The sequence below is a fragment of the Doryrhamphus excisus genome, chromosome 20 (assembly GCF_030265055.1).
Source record: "Doryrhamphus excisus isolate RoL2022-K1 chromosome 20, RoL_Dexc_1.0, whole genome shotgun sequence".
In the NCBI taxonomy this organism is placed as follows: domain Eukaryota; kingdom Metazoa; phylum Chordata; class Actinopteri; order Syngnathiformes; family Syngnathidae; genus Doryrhamphus; species Doryrhamphus excisus.
In genome coordinates, this window is record NC_080485.1 from 15,543,286 (window position 1) to 15,557,869 (window position 14,584).

The following is a 14,584-nucleotide window of genomic DNA, read 5'->3' on the forward strand; positions in this document are numbered from 1 at the left end:
GCACTCATAAAAGACGCACGGACACACCGAGGTTTGACTGTAGTCCCAAACGTAAACCACTAAGGTGGCGAGTGATAACAAGACGTCTTAGTGACCAACTGTATCAAAGCAATGGCTGTTCTATGATTATGAATGACATTTTGTTGCTAAAAATGCTTTTGTTTGGTTTTTCTTACCTTATCTCGATAAGAAAAAATATACTTTGAGCTTTAATAAGTGCACTTGAAGCACCAGTTACTCTCTCTATCTCAATTTATATGTAAATTTAAAGTCGGTTTGACATTTCCTTCAAATGAAATCACATCAAATGGCATTTTTGTTTATGTATTTAAATGTGAGATTTCACTGGAAGAATAATGCAGCGGAATATCAACTCATTAAAATCCAGGTTGACATAGTTCCAAAAAAAAAAAAAAAAAAAACAGGGAGAAAAGAAAAACTAATCCCAGCGGATCGATTAGGAACATGTAATAAACTTTCTAATTGTATCAGGAATAGCAACTGGAAAACATCGTAATACACGGACAGGCCATATTCTACTTTAGGGGTTGATTTATATATAAATACTAGTATAGTTATTGGTCATGTATAACAAACTACTTGAAAGGCAAAGCAAACATTCCAATTTCATCTCGACACAAATTGCTTACTTCATTTCCAACACCCGTTGATGTCTATTTGCAGCCACTGGGTCAGTCCACCATCTTTTACTAAATACGTCTATTGGAAAATAAATGGGCCATGTTTGGGCGGTGGTGGTGGGGATGGAGGAATGGGGGGGGGGGGGGGGGGGGGCACAGCAGTACAATCCAATATTTTATTATCATCCGATGAGATGACATTTCAATCTTGTCACTTTGAAAACTTCAGCTGTGGAGGAAAGGAAACCGCAGCAGGGTACCAATGATGGCACACAGGGAAAGGGTGATGATAACCACAGAAGAGAGAATTTCCCACCGGCAGCTGAGTCACATGACCGATATTTTAAAGCGCATGCAGAGGTAAATGACGCTGCCGGATTCTGACCCCTCAAATGAGGAGATCAGTCAAGTCGGTCATTAAAATCTGGCTAAGCTAGTTAAAACACTATATGAAGAGGTTGCCTACAGCCACAGCTCAGCTGGTTTGGCTGCGGGACCAACCATCACAACTCAATGACACGTGTGAACCAAACTGCGGGAACTGAAATTTGTGAACGGACCGCTTGAATGCGAGGTTGTGCAAAATAACGGCCGTTTAATTTGTTTTAGTCTCTACTTGCTAGCTCAGCAGACTCCGATTGAGTACCATTTCAGAGGCTTTTACTTTGAAAGTCTGTAAAAGGCAACATACAGAAATAAAGCATGTGTCGCCTAACCGACATCAGATACAAAATCACAGCTAGCTCCATGCTAATGTTGGTTGCAAATCCCATACAAGCGCTAGCGATTAGCATTAGCGATTTTACAAGGCAAATTCAAACAGTTCCACCTATGACGATGAAATAGACAATGTTCTCCCCGTGTGTGGGTGGGTTTTCTCCGGGTGCTCTGCCACCCCCCCCCCCCCCCCCCCCCCATTCCAAAAACATGCTAGCTTCATTAGCCACTCCAAATTGTCCATAGGTATGAATGTGAGTGTGAATGGTTGTTTGTCTATATGTGCCCTGTGATTGGCTGGCCACCAGTCCAGGGTCCGCCTCTCCTCCAGATAAGGCTGGGATAGGCTCCAGCATGCCTCCACTCTAGTGAGGATAAGCGGCATAGAAAATGGATGCATGGATTTTTGTATTTTTTTTGCCCGGCAAAGACCCACCAGTAGACAACCACTGACGTAAAAACAGCCTGCTGGTTTAATAAAGGTTATTCAAATGAGGTTTCCATGATTTGCTATGGTGGAAAAACTGCCCAAAAATCAGAACTTAGTCCAGCTCGTGTTCAATTTTGAAGGTTATGCCGTATGAAAAGTAAAGTAGAATTTGATCTGTTTTGGTGCTGAAATAAGTGCAGTGCTGCCATCGTGGTTGATAAAGGCGCCCGTGTTGGCCAATAAACATCCATCAGACTAACGCGTCTGTAATGTCTTAGCGCAGACAAAGCTTTTTAAACGACACTTTGTCATCACATCTCGATAACCTTGGCTCCATATTCATTCCCGCATTCATAAACACTGATTTGGACCATAAATGTTTGGCTTTTCAGAGCAAAAGCAACCTGTCATTTTAAAAGATTTGCACCCAGAAAGCCATCGGCTGAACTTTTATGTGTGTGTGGGTTTTTCAAAATATATTTTTTGGAATGTGTCACTCCGAGTTTGGAAGCTCTCCATCACCTCCATTGATTGTGCCATGCGGTGCGTGTGGCGCTTTGGGTCGCGTCTTCAGCATCGCACGAGAAATGAAAAATCATTTTTCCTTCTTAAAATCTTCCATCGCACTGCATCAGGCTGACCTCAGCCATATTGTTAGACATACCTGCCCACTTCCTGTCTTCACCAGGAAAATACCAGTCCACCGTATTTGCCCTTTTTTCCCTGCGCCCACCCGCTCTCATAGTTTGCTTTATTTTATAATTCATGTAAACAAAAGTCATGACCGGCTCTGCTAGAGCAGCACAGCTTCCAGGCCGTTTGGCAACACTCGGGCGCAAATTCTGGTTCAAGACCAAAATGTAATTTCCCATATTTTCAGGATTTTTTCCCCCCAGAAAAAAAAAAAATCGCCGCTCTTTTTTTTCCCCTAAATTTTGCCTTTTTTTTTGGCCAAATTTTTCTGGATAAACAAAAGTCATCAGCACAGCTTCCAGTCCGTTTGGCAACACTCGGGTGTAAATTCTGGTTGAAGACCAAAATGTAATTTTCCATATTTTTCTGGATTTTTTTTTCTCCAGAAAATCCTTCTTTTTCAGGAAAATGTCCCTCTTTTGGAGGGCGGATGGGATTCATTTTCCCAAAATTTTGCCTTATTTTTCATCTGGAAAATATCCTGAATTTTTCTGGAAAATTTCTGCTGGGGGAGCAATTTTTCTGGATAAACAAAAGTCATGACTACCGCTCTCATAGTTTCCTTTATTTTATTATTATTATTATTATTATTATTTTATTTTCCTTTATTAATTAATGTAAACAAAAGTCATGACTGGCTCTGCCAGAGCAGCACAGCTTCCAGTCCGTTTGGCAACACTGGAAATTCTGGTTGAAGATGATTTTTCTGGATTCTTTTTTTCCAGAAAATTCCTTATTTTTCTGGAAAATGTCCCTTTTTTGGGGGAGGAAAATTCATTTTCCCTAAATTTTGCCTTATTTTTCATCTGGAAAATATCCAGAATTTTTCTAGAAAATTTCTAGAAAAATTTCTGCCAGGGGGCATTTTCCGTATTTTCCATTTTTCCCTCAATTTTCAGGTCTTTTCTGGAAAACGTATTTTTGTTATTTTGCCTTCTCTTTGGGTTTCTTTTTTTTTTGGATAAATTTTTAATTTACTTTTTTTAGCAGTTAGTTTTTCTGAAAATGTCCCCCCGTTTCCATATTTTCCCGTATATTTTAAGAGCGGCGAATATATGCCAGAGTGGCACAGCTTCCGGTGCGCTCGGCAAAACTCGGGCAGAACCTCTGGAACACCAAAGTTTCCTCCTTTTTTTCTGAAAATGTACCGTACTTTCCTGGAAACGTTCCCTCATTTTCCAATGCAAATAAATACTACCAGGTATGCTTAACACCAACGCTCACTCTGCGGCGAAGACGAGTCATGAAAACGTTCATCAGGCATCGCAGTTTGCGTTAATAAAGTCATCTCTTGATTTGACTTTCAAACTCAATCAAATTAAAATGCATAAATTTGTTCTCACAAGCTAATCATGGAGTTGTGCGTCGACCACCCGGCAATAGTTATTAAACTAATTAATCACATGCAAACTTGTCAAATAGGATTCTGTGCCTGCTTTGTCACTTTGATTAATTAATTGAAACATGAGTGAGTGTGTGGGTGGGGGGGGGTGCGGAAGGGAATCAAGCAGTGAACATCAACTGGAAGGTAGACCTCGATATGCACTTTGGGGCCAAACTACAGTCTAAGTGCAGGAAGGAGTGATGCACGCACATTCCCCCAGCACAAATCATTCATGAAAAAAGGGAACGTGTTCTTGTGCTTTGAGGAGCAAAAAAAAAAAAAAAAGATATTTCTTTGAATAATTCCTTGGGGGGGGGGCGAAGGATGAGGCCAGTGTAGAACTACAGGCAACCAACAAGCTAAATGCGGTCATTAGAACACGGTCCACCTGTGCTGGCTGAAGGAACGCCCTTTCCATCAGTGGGCAGCATCGCGGCCCTCAAGGCTCCGAGCCTGCTGGATTAATGAACACGTGCACGGTGCTGACACCCAGAGGAACCACCATGCACAGGCAGTGGGGGGGGGGGGCAATCTTGATATTTGTTTTAAGCTCCCATCGGCTTCCAGACATCCATATTCCGCAGGGTTGGGAACTTACAGCGGCTCCAGATCGATAGCTGTGATAATGACGGGCCAAATGACGGAGGTGTCACTCCAGATGACAAACCTACAGGGAAGCGTCACACGGTGCTGCGGCTCATTCTGTAGTTCAGTGGAGCTCTAGTGCAACTCCGCTTGGCACAGAAGCAGGGATTGGACTTAAGTGTAATTTGGAATTTTAACATTGTGGGGTCCAAGTCTTTTGGTGCCACCTGTTGGTGGACGTCCCCAATATAAGACAATCTTTTCCAGACTTTTTTGTTGTATATTTCTAAGTTCAATGCACGAATCAACAAACTGATTACCTTGCCTAGCAATGCTACATTAGCTACACCTGCACAGTCTAAAGTAGACAACCACAAGGTACCCCACCATGCATCACAGTACGCAAAAGTACATGCAAGTATAGGATATGCTTGTCAGGATATTCCATTTTTGGTGACAAAAGTACAGACTTACCCGTCCTCAGCTAAAATTGTTATTTTCTACACCGACAATAAACACAAAACAATATATCGCCGCATCAGTGCGGATCCAAAATGGCCCCCGTTGAATTGAAGCCATGCAGCAAGACGGGGAAAGATTGTGTTGAAATATTAAAAGCACTCATCGCTCATTTTCATCATCTATTTAGGATCCGGTTCGGCTTGATTCTGCAGTTCATATGACGCAAAAGTCCACTAATGAATCCGCCCGGTCATTCGTTTTCTAAACCACACGTCCTCACGAGGGTCCCGGGTGGGCCGGAGCTGACTTTGGCCGCTAAAAACATTCACACTAACCGGGAGGCTCTACTGACCTGACATAAATGTTTTGGGATTGTTGGGGATGCGGGAAGACGAATCATGCGAACTCCACAGACCGGTGGTTCAACAGGGATTCGAACTAGGATCTCAATTTGAGGCTGACTTACTAACCAATAGGCTACTGCGATGGAGCTTGAAAATGCAAAAAGAAGAAATGGGAGTGAGAAAAAAAAAGTTATCCGTTTGCTTTTTGACGCCCCTGCACAACCTGAAGCTCCATTGTTTCAAAGAAGGGTCATGATGGCGCCCCCTCCACTGTGCCGTGTGGAAAACAGGTTGAAGACGTTGTTTCTTCTTAAATGTCTTCTCTAGCAGTTGGTGTCTGATAGTTATTGAACTTCATCCTGCTCCAGTAGCAACCATCATTTGAGCCCGGGATGGTCCCGCGTCTTGACTGACAGTCAATGAGAGAGAAAGCTTCTTTGCTTTGCCATCAGGACATCATGACGGTGTGAATACCTGACACCGGCCCCCATTTTCCGAGAAAAGGCGCTTTGGAAGTTGTGTTATGAAAATGAAGGACAAACCCCCTACTTCATGAACATGGTACGATCTGTGACTATTCACGGAGGACAGCTTTGTAAAAAAAAATATATATATATAGGCTTTGCTATGCATCTTAAAATAAGTTTGACCGTTCGTATAGGCCGGGGGTCGGCAACCCGTCGCTCTTTAGCGCCGCCCTAGTGGCACCCTGGAGCTTTTGGAAAAATGTTTTAAAAATTTAAAAAGATGTTCCTCAGGTCCGAGTGTTCCAGGCATTTGCCTTGGACAGCTATGTAGGGTGGACTTGCCTGACCTTTGAACCAGGAAGTTCGTCCGGTGTGAAATGCCTCGGGGCTGGAATGTTACAATAAAGTTGGTTGTGGCTAATATAGGCTAATATAGCTAATATAGCTAATATAGCTAATATAGCTAATATAGCTAATATAGATACATACAGTATGTGTTGCCTTCGTTATTTTTTGGTCCGATATGGCTCTTTCAGGCGGCACGGCGGTTTAGTGGTTAGTGCGCAGACCTCACAGCGAGGAGACCAGGGTTCAATTCCACCCTCGGCCATCTCTGTGTGGAGTTTTCATGTTCTCATGAATGGGTTTTCTCCGGGTTCTCCGGTTTCCTCCCACATTCCAAAAAATTAGAGTGTAAAAATGTAACTATACTGATATCAGACTCGGTTGCACGGCGGTCGAGTGGTTAGCACGCGGACCTCACAGCTAGGAGACCCGAGTTCAATTCCAACCTCGGCCATCTCTGTGTGGAGTTTGCATGTTCTCCCCGTGCATGCGTGGGTTTTCTTCGGGTACTCCGGTTTCCTCCCACATTCCAAAAACATGCTAGGTTAATTAACCACTCCAAATTGTCCATAGGTATGAATGTGAGTGTGAATGGTTGTTTGTCTATATGTGCCCTGTGATTGGCTGGCCACCAGTCCAGGATGTACCCGGGGTGTCATGCCCAAAGACAGCTGGGATAGGTTCCAGCGACCCCCGTGAGGAAAAGCGGTAGAAAATGAATGAATGGCTCTTTAGACATTTTGGGTTGCCGACCCCTGATATAGGCTAACCTGGTGTGATGTTGTATCGGTAAATGTATCGGTCATGCTAGCACTGTCGCTCACATTTGGGCACGGCGCTACATGCCCTAAATCACATGGCCAAATATTCGCCCGATTATTTAGTCAATTGGATATGAAATAAGGCGAAGAATGTGGAGAAAGTCGATTCCAACCCCCCTCAGTCACAGTGTTTTAATGCACTTTTCATCATCCGGTAACCCCCCCAAAAGTCTGGTCAAGCGCCTGTGTGAATTGGGAGCCCCCTTCCATTTGATTTCCCGGATCAAAGAGGCTCCGTGCAAGCGGCTCCGGCATGTTAAATGGAGTGGCTGTCTGGCTAATGAAGCGGCTTTAAACACAGGTGTCCTCCAGCGCTTTGCCATTTCCCCTCCCTTTATTGTCTATTTATAAGAATGTGATTATACGCCACAAATAACGGGCTCGCTCTGCATTAAGTATGCGCACCGCGGCGAAAGCCTCATCTCGACGTCTCCGGGCACAGACTGACAGATTGGTTGGACTCCCGTCACCTTTGGACAAAATGAGACATTTCACGGCACGCTGTATCCTCAAGATATGTGGACATCCTTTGGAGGGACATAAAAGCGTAATTGCGGCAACAGAAGAAGGAGGGGGTTTGGGGTGGGGGGGTGGGTGGGGGGGGGGATATCAATAAAGACCGCATCGCAGCCTCTCTCTTTGCTCAGCCGTCGACACCAGCGGCCCCATCAGGACCGGCAAATTATTCACATGCCAATAACGGTCCGAGCTGATCACCCGACGCTCAGCTGGCTGTGATGGGGGGGGCGGGGGGGGGGGGGGGGGGGGGGGGTCAGCGAGGTCCCCCCGGGAGCCACATGTGCTGCTTGTGAGCTTTTTTTAAAAAAATCCATATGCTCATATCACAGCCCAGAGCATCGACACGGGGCGGAAGATTGAAATATTGATTCAAGCGGCAAGACATCTCCAACTAAGTGTTTTTTTTTTACTTTTTGGACACTTTGGACATGGACTCGAATCACGACCCTCCTGATGCGTATCTGCGACCCATCATTGTCACATGAAACGGAGATCCGGAACATTTATCCATTTGTGATCACGGTTGTCAATCATGCGACTTAATCTCAACAACGTCAACTGAAATATATCATATTTTGCATATTACCCTGCAGTACCTGGGTACGACCAGCAGAGGCACTGTTGATTCCATGTCAACTAGTTCCCTGTTCCCTGACTGAAAGTACTCCCAAGGTACTATTTCGTTAAATAAAGGATTACAAAACAAGAGTAGAAGGCATTCATAGGTTACTATGATCCATTTTGCTTCTTCGGTTATCATTTTTTTTAACCTTTTAAACGTTTTTTAAACCGTGATTTTTGGGTTTTGTGAATTAAATGCAAAAATCCTTACATTTTTTGATGTTAAACATCACTGGAGAATATTCCGAAAGGGATGCAACTTGGCTAACTTTCGGATGAATCGGATGTCAGCGTCTGCTAAAATTAGTAGAAAATCCTCAACGGAAATGGCCGTGCTTGTGGTTGAAAAACACGTAGTCACGGTTGCAATTCCCATGGCATTATTAATGTAAGCTGTTTTTTGATGACACCCTTACAGGAACGCTCATATTCTTATTTTGAAGGCTGAAAGTGTGTTGAGAAAGTTTCTTGGTGGTTAAGATGAGCCGAGCGTGAGAACAGATGGATAGATACTTTATTCATCGGCAAGAAAAATTCACATTTCCTTATTTGACTCGCACTAAAACACAACACGGCGTAAGCACACTCACATAGCCCTAGCATGCTCTGCTAAACTCAGCTAACACAGTCGCTGACACTCTGGAAGAGGTTAGTTTCCACATGATTTAGCCAACTTTCACCGGGTTTCAGGCGGCTCCTTGGACATGTTTACGTCCGGAGGAGGAGGGGCGGGTTAGCGGAATTGAGCGGTCCGCTGGGGAAATATTTCCCCGCACAAATGTTGCTTCTCCTCGCAATGACAGAATTTCAATCAGATCATGTCAATTTCTGTGAGATTGATTTGGAATTGGACTGTTGGCCAATTGTGCCATTCCGTGAATGTGGAAATCATAAAGAATGAAGTCGGAGGCAGGTATAAAAAGATTAAGATGATCGGCGGTGATCCATTCCTCATCTCTGGTGATAATAAAATAAGTGTAAAAATAAAATAACTGAATAAAAAACAATTTAAATGGAAAAAAAGCAGATTTTTTTTTAAATGAGCCCTCATTCATTCATTTAAATTCATTCATTCATTCATTTTCCATCGCTTAAGTTAGAGTTTTTATGTCTTTCCACTTTCTCGCGCAATTAAAGTCAAAACATGAACTTGTTTTAAGTAATGAGTTCCGATATTTGTAAAAAGTAGCATCCGTTTTGGTTAGAGCTGGTTAATGATGCTAACCAAGTTTCATTCATTTTCTACCGCTTATCCTCACGAGGGTCGCTGGGGGGTGCTGGAGCCTATCCCAGCTGTCTTCGGGCGAGAGGCGGGGTACACCCTGGACTGGTGTCCAGTCAATCACAGGGCACATATAGACAAACAACCATTCACACTCACATTCATACCTATGGACAATTTGGAGTTGCTAATTAATTTTTGGAATGTGGGAGGAAACCGGGGTACCCGGAGAAACATGCAAACTGGTGGGATTGAACTCAGGTTTCCTAGCTGTGAGGTCTGCACGCTAACCACTTGACCACCGTGCAGCTCTTTAAAACCAGGGTGGGCCAAAAGCTGTGTCACCTTAAAGGGGAAGTGCACTTTTTTTTTTTAGAGTTTTTGAATCTTTTTTTGGAATAATCCGTATGTGAAACATGAACACGTATATATATTTCCCTTTTCTGTGCATTATGACACAAGAAAGCGAATGAATTTGAGTTATTTCGACTATGAAGCCCTGAAAAAAAAAGTGTGAAGACTGCTTAAGTTGGGCTCTGTTTGGCTGTACTCTAACCAAGGCAGAGTATGAAAACCCAGACATACGTAATTTTCATAGAAAAAACACATTTAAAAAGCCATGTAGTGCCCCCCACCACCACCTTTAGGGGTCTTGCTACCCTAAAATATGCTTAGATTGGACTTAAACAGCACGCTTATGGACCACCGTAGTCCACCATAGCCCGAGAGAGCACCCCCCCCCCCCCCTGATTTAAAAGAGTGTACACGCACTTAAGCAAGAAGTCACGAGGGAGCTCATGATCCATTCCCACAATCAAGCCCGAATCGATGTAATTAAAGTCACCCGTGCTTTCATGTTCCACACAATCACAGAAATCAAACACGGCTGCAAAGTCTGCTTGCTATTAAACGTGAACTAGAATGACCCCCTGCGGCTCTTTTCCTCCGTGACATCTTCCATCTCCTTCTGGGAGATATGACATCTTTGCTCACATCTGACGCAAACTTGGACCACCGCATTGAAGTCATTTCCCTTTCAATGTCCCTCTTTAGATTAGATAGATTATCAGTCATTTACATCTCGTGTAGCCTCGGCTCCAGCGTCTTGTCATAAAATGCCATCAATTTCCCCCCCCCCCCCGCAGTCTCCGGAGCACTTTTGGGAGAGCGCGGGAAGGCTTCCGAGTGTATAAATCTAAAATGATGTGCGGGAGAGAGTGACAAGCCCATCAGTGATGATCCAGTGAACAGTGTCCCACGGTACAAAAAGGCCATCTTTGGTGAAGACGTCCCGTGGCAGAAGCATATTTCACCACGTCGCCAACAAATCACATCACATCACGTCAGGCGCGTTTGGGCTTTATTGACTGGAAATAATGCATCAACAGCACTAAAGGGACCTGGGTAAAAAAAAAAACCCAATATTACAATTGGCTGTGCTATTTTTGCCATTTCTAGGACACCGATATATTCATATGTGGCATGTGATTAATGTTGCTGCCACACACCCTTGAGCCTGGCGAGATTAGGCGATTACCCGAGAAGAAAAATGAATAAAATACAAGCAGAAGTCCTTTTTCCGGTGTGGACGAGTGTACTTGGAATATCTGGATGGACGATAAGAACGCCGGGCGATCAAATCTCCATGAAGAAGGGGGGGGGGGGGGGATTAATTTGTCCCCAAAGGTCAAACTTTGTCATCGTCTTGATTGGGAGTTCCGGTGCGAGATGCCGCCTGATTATTATTTCATGCATAATAGATTGCAGCCCAAACACCTGACATCCAGTGGCATCATGGGAATTTAAGTGACGCATTTCAAAGATATAAGGGCATGCATTTTTTTTCCCCTTAGACTCCATGAGGTAGTTTGGACAAAATTGCGCATTGTGCGATCCGTCAGCCACACACTGCGCATATCATTTGTGCGTGTGCGTAAAATCACTAACCGCTCCAACTTGTACACAAAAGACCACGTGTTGCTCCATTTTTGACACCGACGGCTTCAAATGGAGCAACAATCGGCGCGTTAACGAGCCACGGTTTACTTTTACGCACGGTGGTCTCCGTGCGTAAAGGTGTTAATTATCAACGCGCGTTGCATTCATAGGTGCCACTCACGCTGCTGTTGTGTCCGGACCAGTGCACCATCGCCTGGTTGTGTGCAGAATCCCCCGACAGAGCAAAGGTGGAGGTGTCCAAGTGGGGCTCACTCTGCCTCGGGTGCGGACCTTTGCCATCCTCCCCAACGCGCCGGTACTCGGTCCTGTAGTTGGAAACCCCTTCGGGAGCCTCCGCGCTCCTTTTGACCACATGGTTGTTGTGAAGTCTCGGCGTTTTCGGGTAGTTTGGTTCCGTTTTCGACGCCTCGCCAGGCGGATCCGGCTTCTCAACCCACTCGCCGTAAACGCCGGTTAAAACTTCTCTGCCGTTTTCCCACCCGATCCGATCGAACCTCCCGTCTGCTGCAGAACTTATCCCCGCCTGAGCCCCGAACTTGCCTCGGGGGGCTTTTAGCGTCAGCAGCAGAGCAAAGAAAAGCGGGAAAGTGCCGCGCGATCGCCACGGTCCCATGGTGCGCGTTTGTTCCAGCGGGAGTCAACTTGTCAAGTATTCACCGCATGTGTACGTTGGCGTCTGCCGTTCGGGGGGTTGGAGGGAGAGAGAGCTGCTCTGTCTTAGTCCCGGACTTGGTGAAAAGTGGAGGAAGGAGCCGTTGGAGGGGAGGTGCTGCGCGTCAGGCAGGAGATGGAGTGACTGCGTGGATGGAGAGGGAACCTTCTGTGGACTGATTGCTTCAAATGATTGGCTGCAAGATGTTTATGTTTTGCTTCTCGGTCGCACAAAAGTGAGCAAACATTTTAGGAGGCCAATTCTATAAATGGATGTACTTTAGAGTAGTCAGTGTACAGCAACGGTCTTACTGGACTTACCTGGCGGCTGCTGGAGGTCGTCTGGGTGAGACCAGGTCACATAAGTATTCCCATAAAATATTAATTCAGTCATAAATTTTCTACTGCTTTTCCTCATGAGGGTCGCGGGGGGTGCTGGAGCCTATCCCAGCTGTCTTCAAGCGAGAGGCGGGGTCCACCCTGGACTGGTGGCCAGCCAATCACAGGGCACATATAGACAAACAAGCATTCATGTCAATTTCTGTGAGATTCCACGTTTAATGGTAGATTCCGTTTTTAAGGCAGGTATAAAAAGATAATAAAATAAGTGTAAGAATAAAATAAGTGAATAAAAAAAACAATTTAAATGGAAAAAAAAACAGAATTTTGGAAAAAAATGAACCCTCATTTCATTAATTTTCCACCACTTTTCCTCACGAGGGTCGCGGTGGCTGCTGGAGCCTATCCCAGCTGTCTTCAAGCGAGAGGCGGGGTACACCCTGGACTGGTGGCCAGCCAATCACAGGGCACATATAGACAAACAACCATTCGTGTCAATTTCTGTGAGATTCCACGTTTAATGGTAGATTCCGTTTTTGTTGTCCAATTGTGCGATTCTGTGAACGTGGAAATCATAAGGCAGGTATAAAAAGATAATAAAATAAGTGTAAGAATAAAATAAGTGAATAAAAAAAACAATTTAAATGAAAAAAAAAAACAGAATTTTGGAAGAAAATGAACCCTCATTCATTAATTTTCCACCACTTTTCCTCACGAGGGTTGCAATGGCTGCTGGAGCCTATCCCAGCTGTCTTCAAGCGAGAGGTGGGGTACACCCTATGTGGGAGGAAACCGGAGTACCCGGAGAAAACCCACGCATGCACGGGAAGAACATGCAAACTCCACACAGAGATGGCCGAGGGTGGAATCAAACTCGGGTCTCCTAGCTGTGAAGCCTGTGTGCTAACCACCCGGCCGCTGTGCAGCCCTGGCTCAGTATATTTTTCATCAAAATAGTAGTCATTCCAAAATGTTGTGTTGCTGCTGGATGTTCACAGTATCCGAGTGATACTGTCGTGTGGGTGCTGGAGCCTATCCCAGCTGTCTTCAAGCTGAGAGGCGGGGTCCACCCCGGACTGGTGGCCAGCCAATCACAGGGCACATATAGACAAACAACCATTCACACTCACATTCATACCTATGGACAATTTGGAGTCATGCTAATTAACCTAGCATGTTTTTTGAATGTGGGAGGAAACCGGAGTAAACCCACACATGCACGGGGAGAACGTGCAAACTCCACACACAGAGATGGCCGAGGGTGGAATCGAACTGGGGTTTCCTAGCTGTGAGGCCGGCGTGATAACCACTCGACCACCGTGCAGCCCCTTATAAAATATATGAAACAAACAAAAAAAAATTATAGCATGTCGCTGGAATTGTTTCCGGCCTCCCAGCATGCCTTGCAGCACTTGTTTTTGTTTAGAGTAAGGTAGTTGATATTTCTTATTCCCATGGTAGAAGTATATGGGCTTGCCCATTTAAAGTTAACACTAAACTTTGATGTGAAATAGGAAACCACAAAAGACGGGAACACTTTCTAATAAGGTCCGAGCCCTACAGCCACAACTCCTAGTTCCTCATGAGTTCCTCCTTAGTTCCTCCTTAGTTCCTACTCTACCTTGTCCTTTGAGAAGATGCCGTCCCCAAAAATTGTGAGGAACGTAGCGACTTTTGTGGAACATCGTACATTCTCGTTGAGACGGCAGCCCTTTTTAAAACAATTAATTAAAAGCCGCAGGCCTTCTGGTTCCCAGGAAACGAGAGCTTTGAACTCCAGCTGTGATCCGGCGTGTCCATGACTGCCAGTCTGTTTAAGTGTGAAACACGCCACGTTATTCTTTTCATGTCTTTTACAAATCAATATGCCGTTTCAGAAGGAAGAACCGAGTCGTCCTGAAAATAACACAAACGGCGTCGGAACTCGCGACCAGCGCTTATTAAAAGAACCGTTATCGTGATTTTTCTAACGATGAAAAACAACGTTTGCATCATGCGCCCATGAGACACAATCATGCGTGTGTTTCAAGGGTATCGTCTTTGATATGAAGGCTGCAACAAACGCGTCCTTGCGATGGAGGAGAGCAGCGTACTTACCGTATAGGAACCACGGAAGCGCGCACGGCTTCCATTCAAGGTTCAGTCTGGTCAAAGCCCCAAGGCTTTAACGAGTATCTCTCTATTAGCATGACTTAATATGCAAAGATCACGTTGTCCTCTCACTGGGTCCTTCATTACTTCCTGCACAATCTAATGAGATGCTGCATGAGAGCTGGATTCAAAATATTAGTGCATAAGAAGCGAGGAAAAAGAAACGGCAGGTTGACGTGTGTGGTAATTCCACTCCGGTCCTGCAGGGGGCAGACATACTGTACATGTCCACC

At 44.9% G+C, this 14,584-nt stretch overlaps 1 protein-coding gene across 1 annotated transcript in view; it reads right to left on the bottom strand.

Moving 5' to 3' along the window:
- sorcs3b (sortilin related VPS10 domain containing receptor 3b) overlaps positions 1–12,022 on the bottom strand; it is a 59,336-nt gene extending 47,314 nt beyond the window's left edge. Inside the window, exon 1 of the mRNA XM_058058274.1 lies at positions 11,371–12,022. Coding sequence (XP_057914257.1) covers positions 11,371–11,823 — 453 coding nt within the window. The 5' untranslated portion in view covers positions 11,824–12,022. The remainder of the gene's footprint in view (positions 1–11,370) is intronic.
- Positions 12,023–14,584: the final 2,562 nt, after the last annotated feature.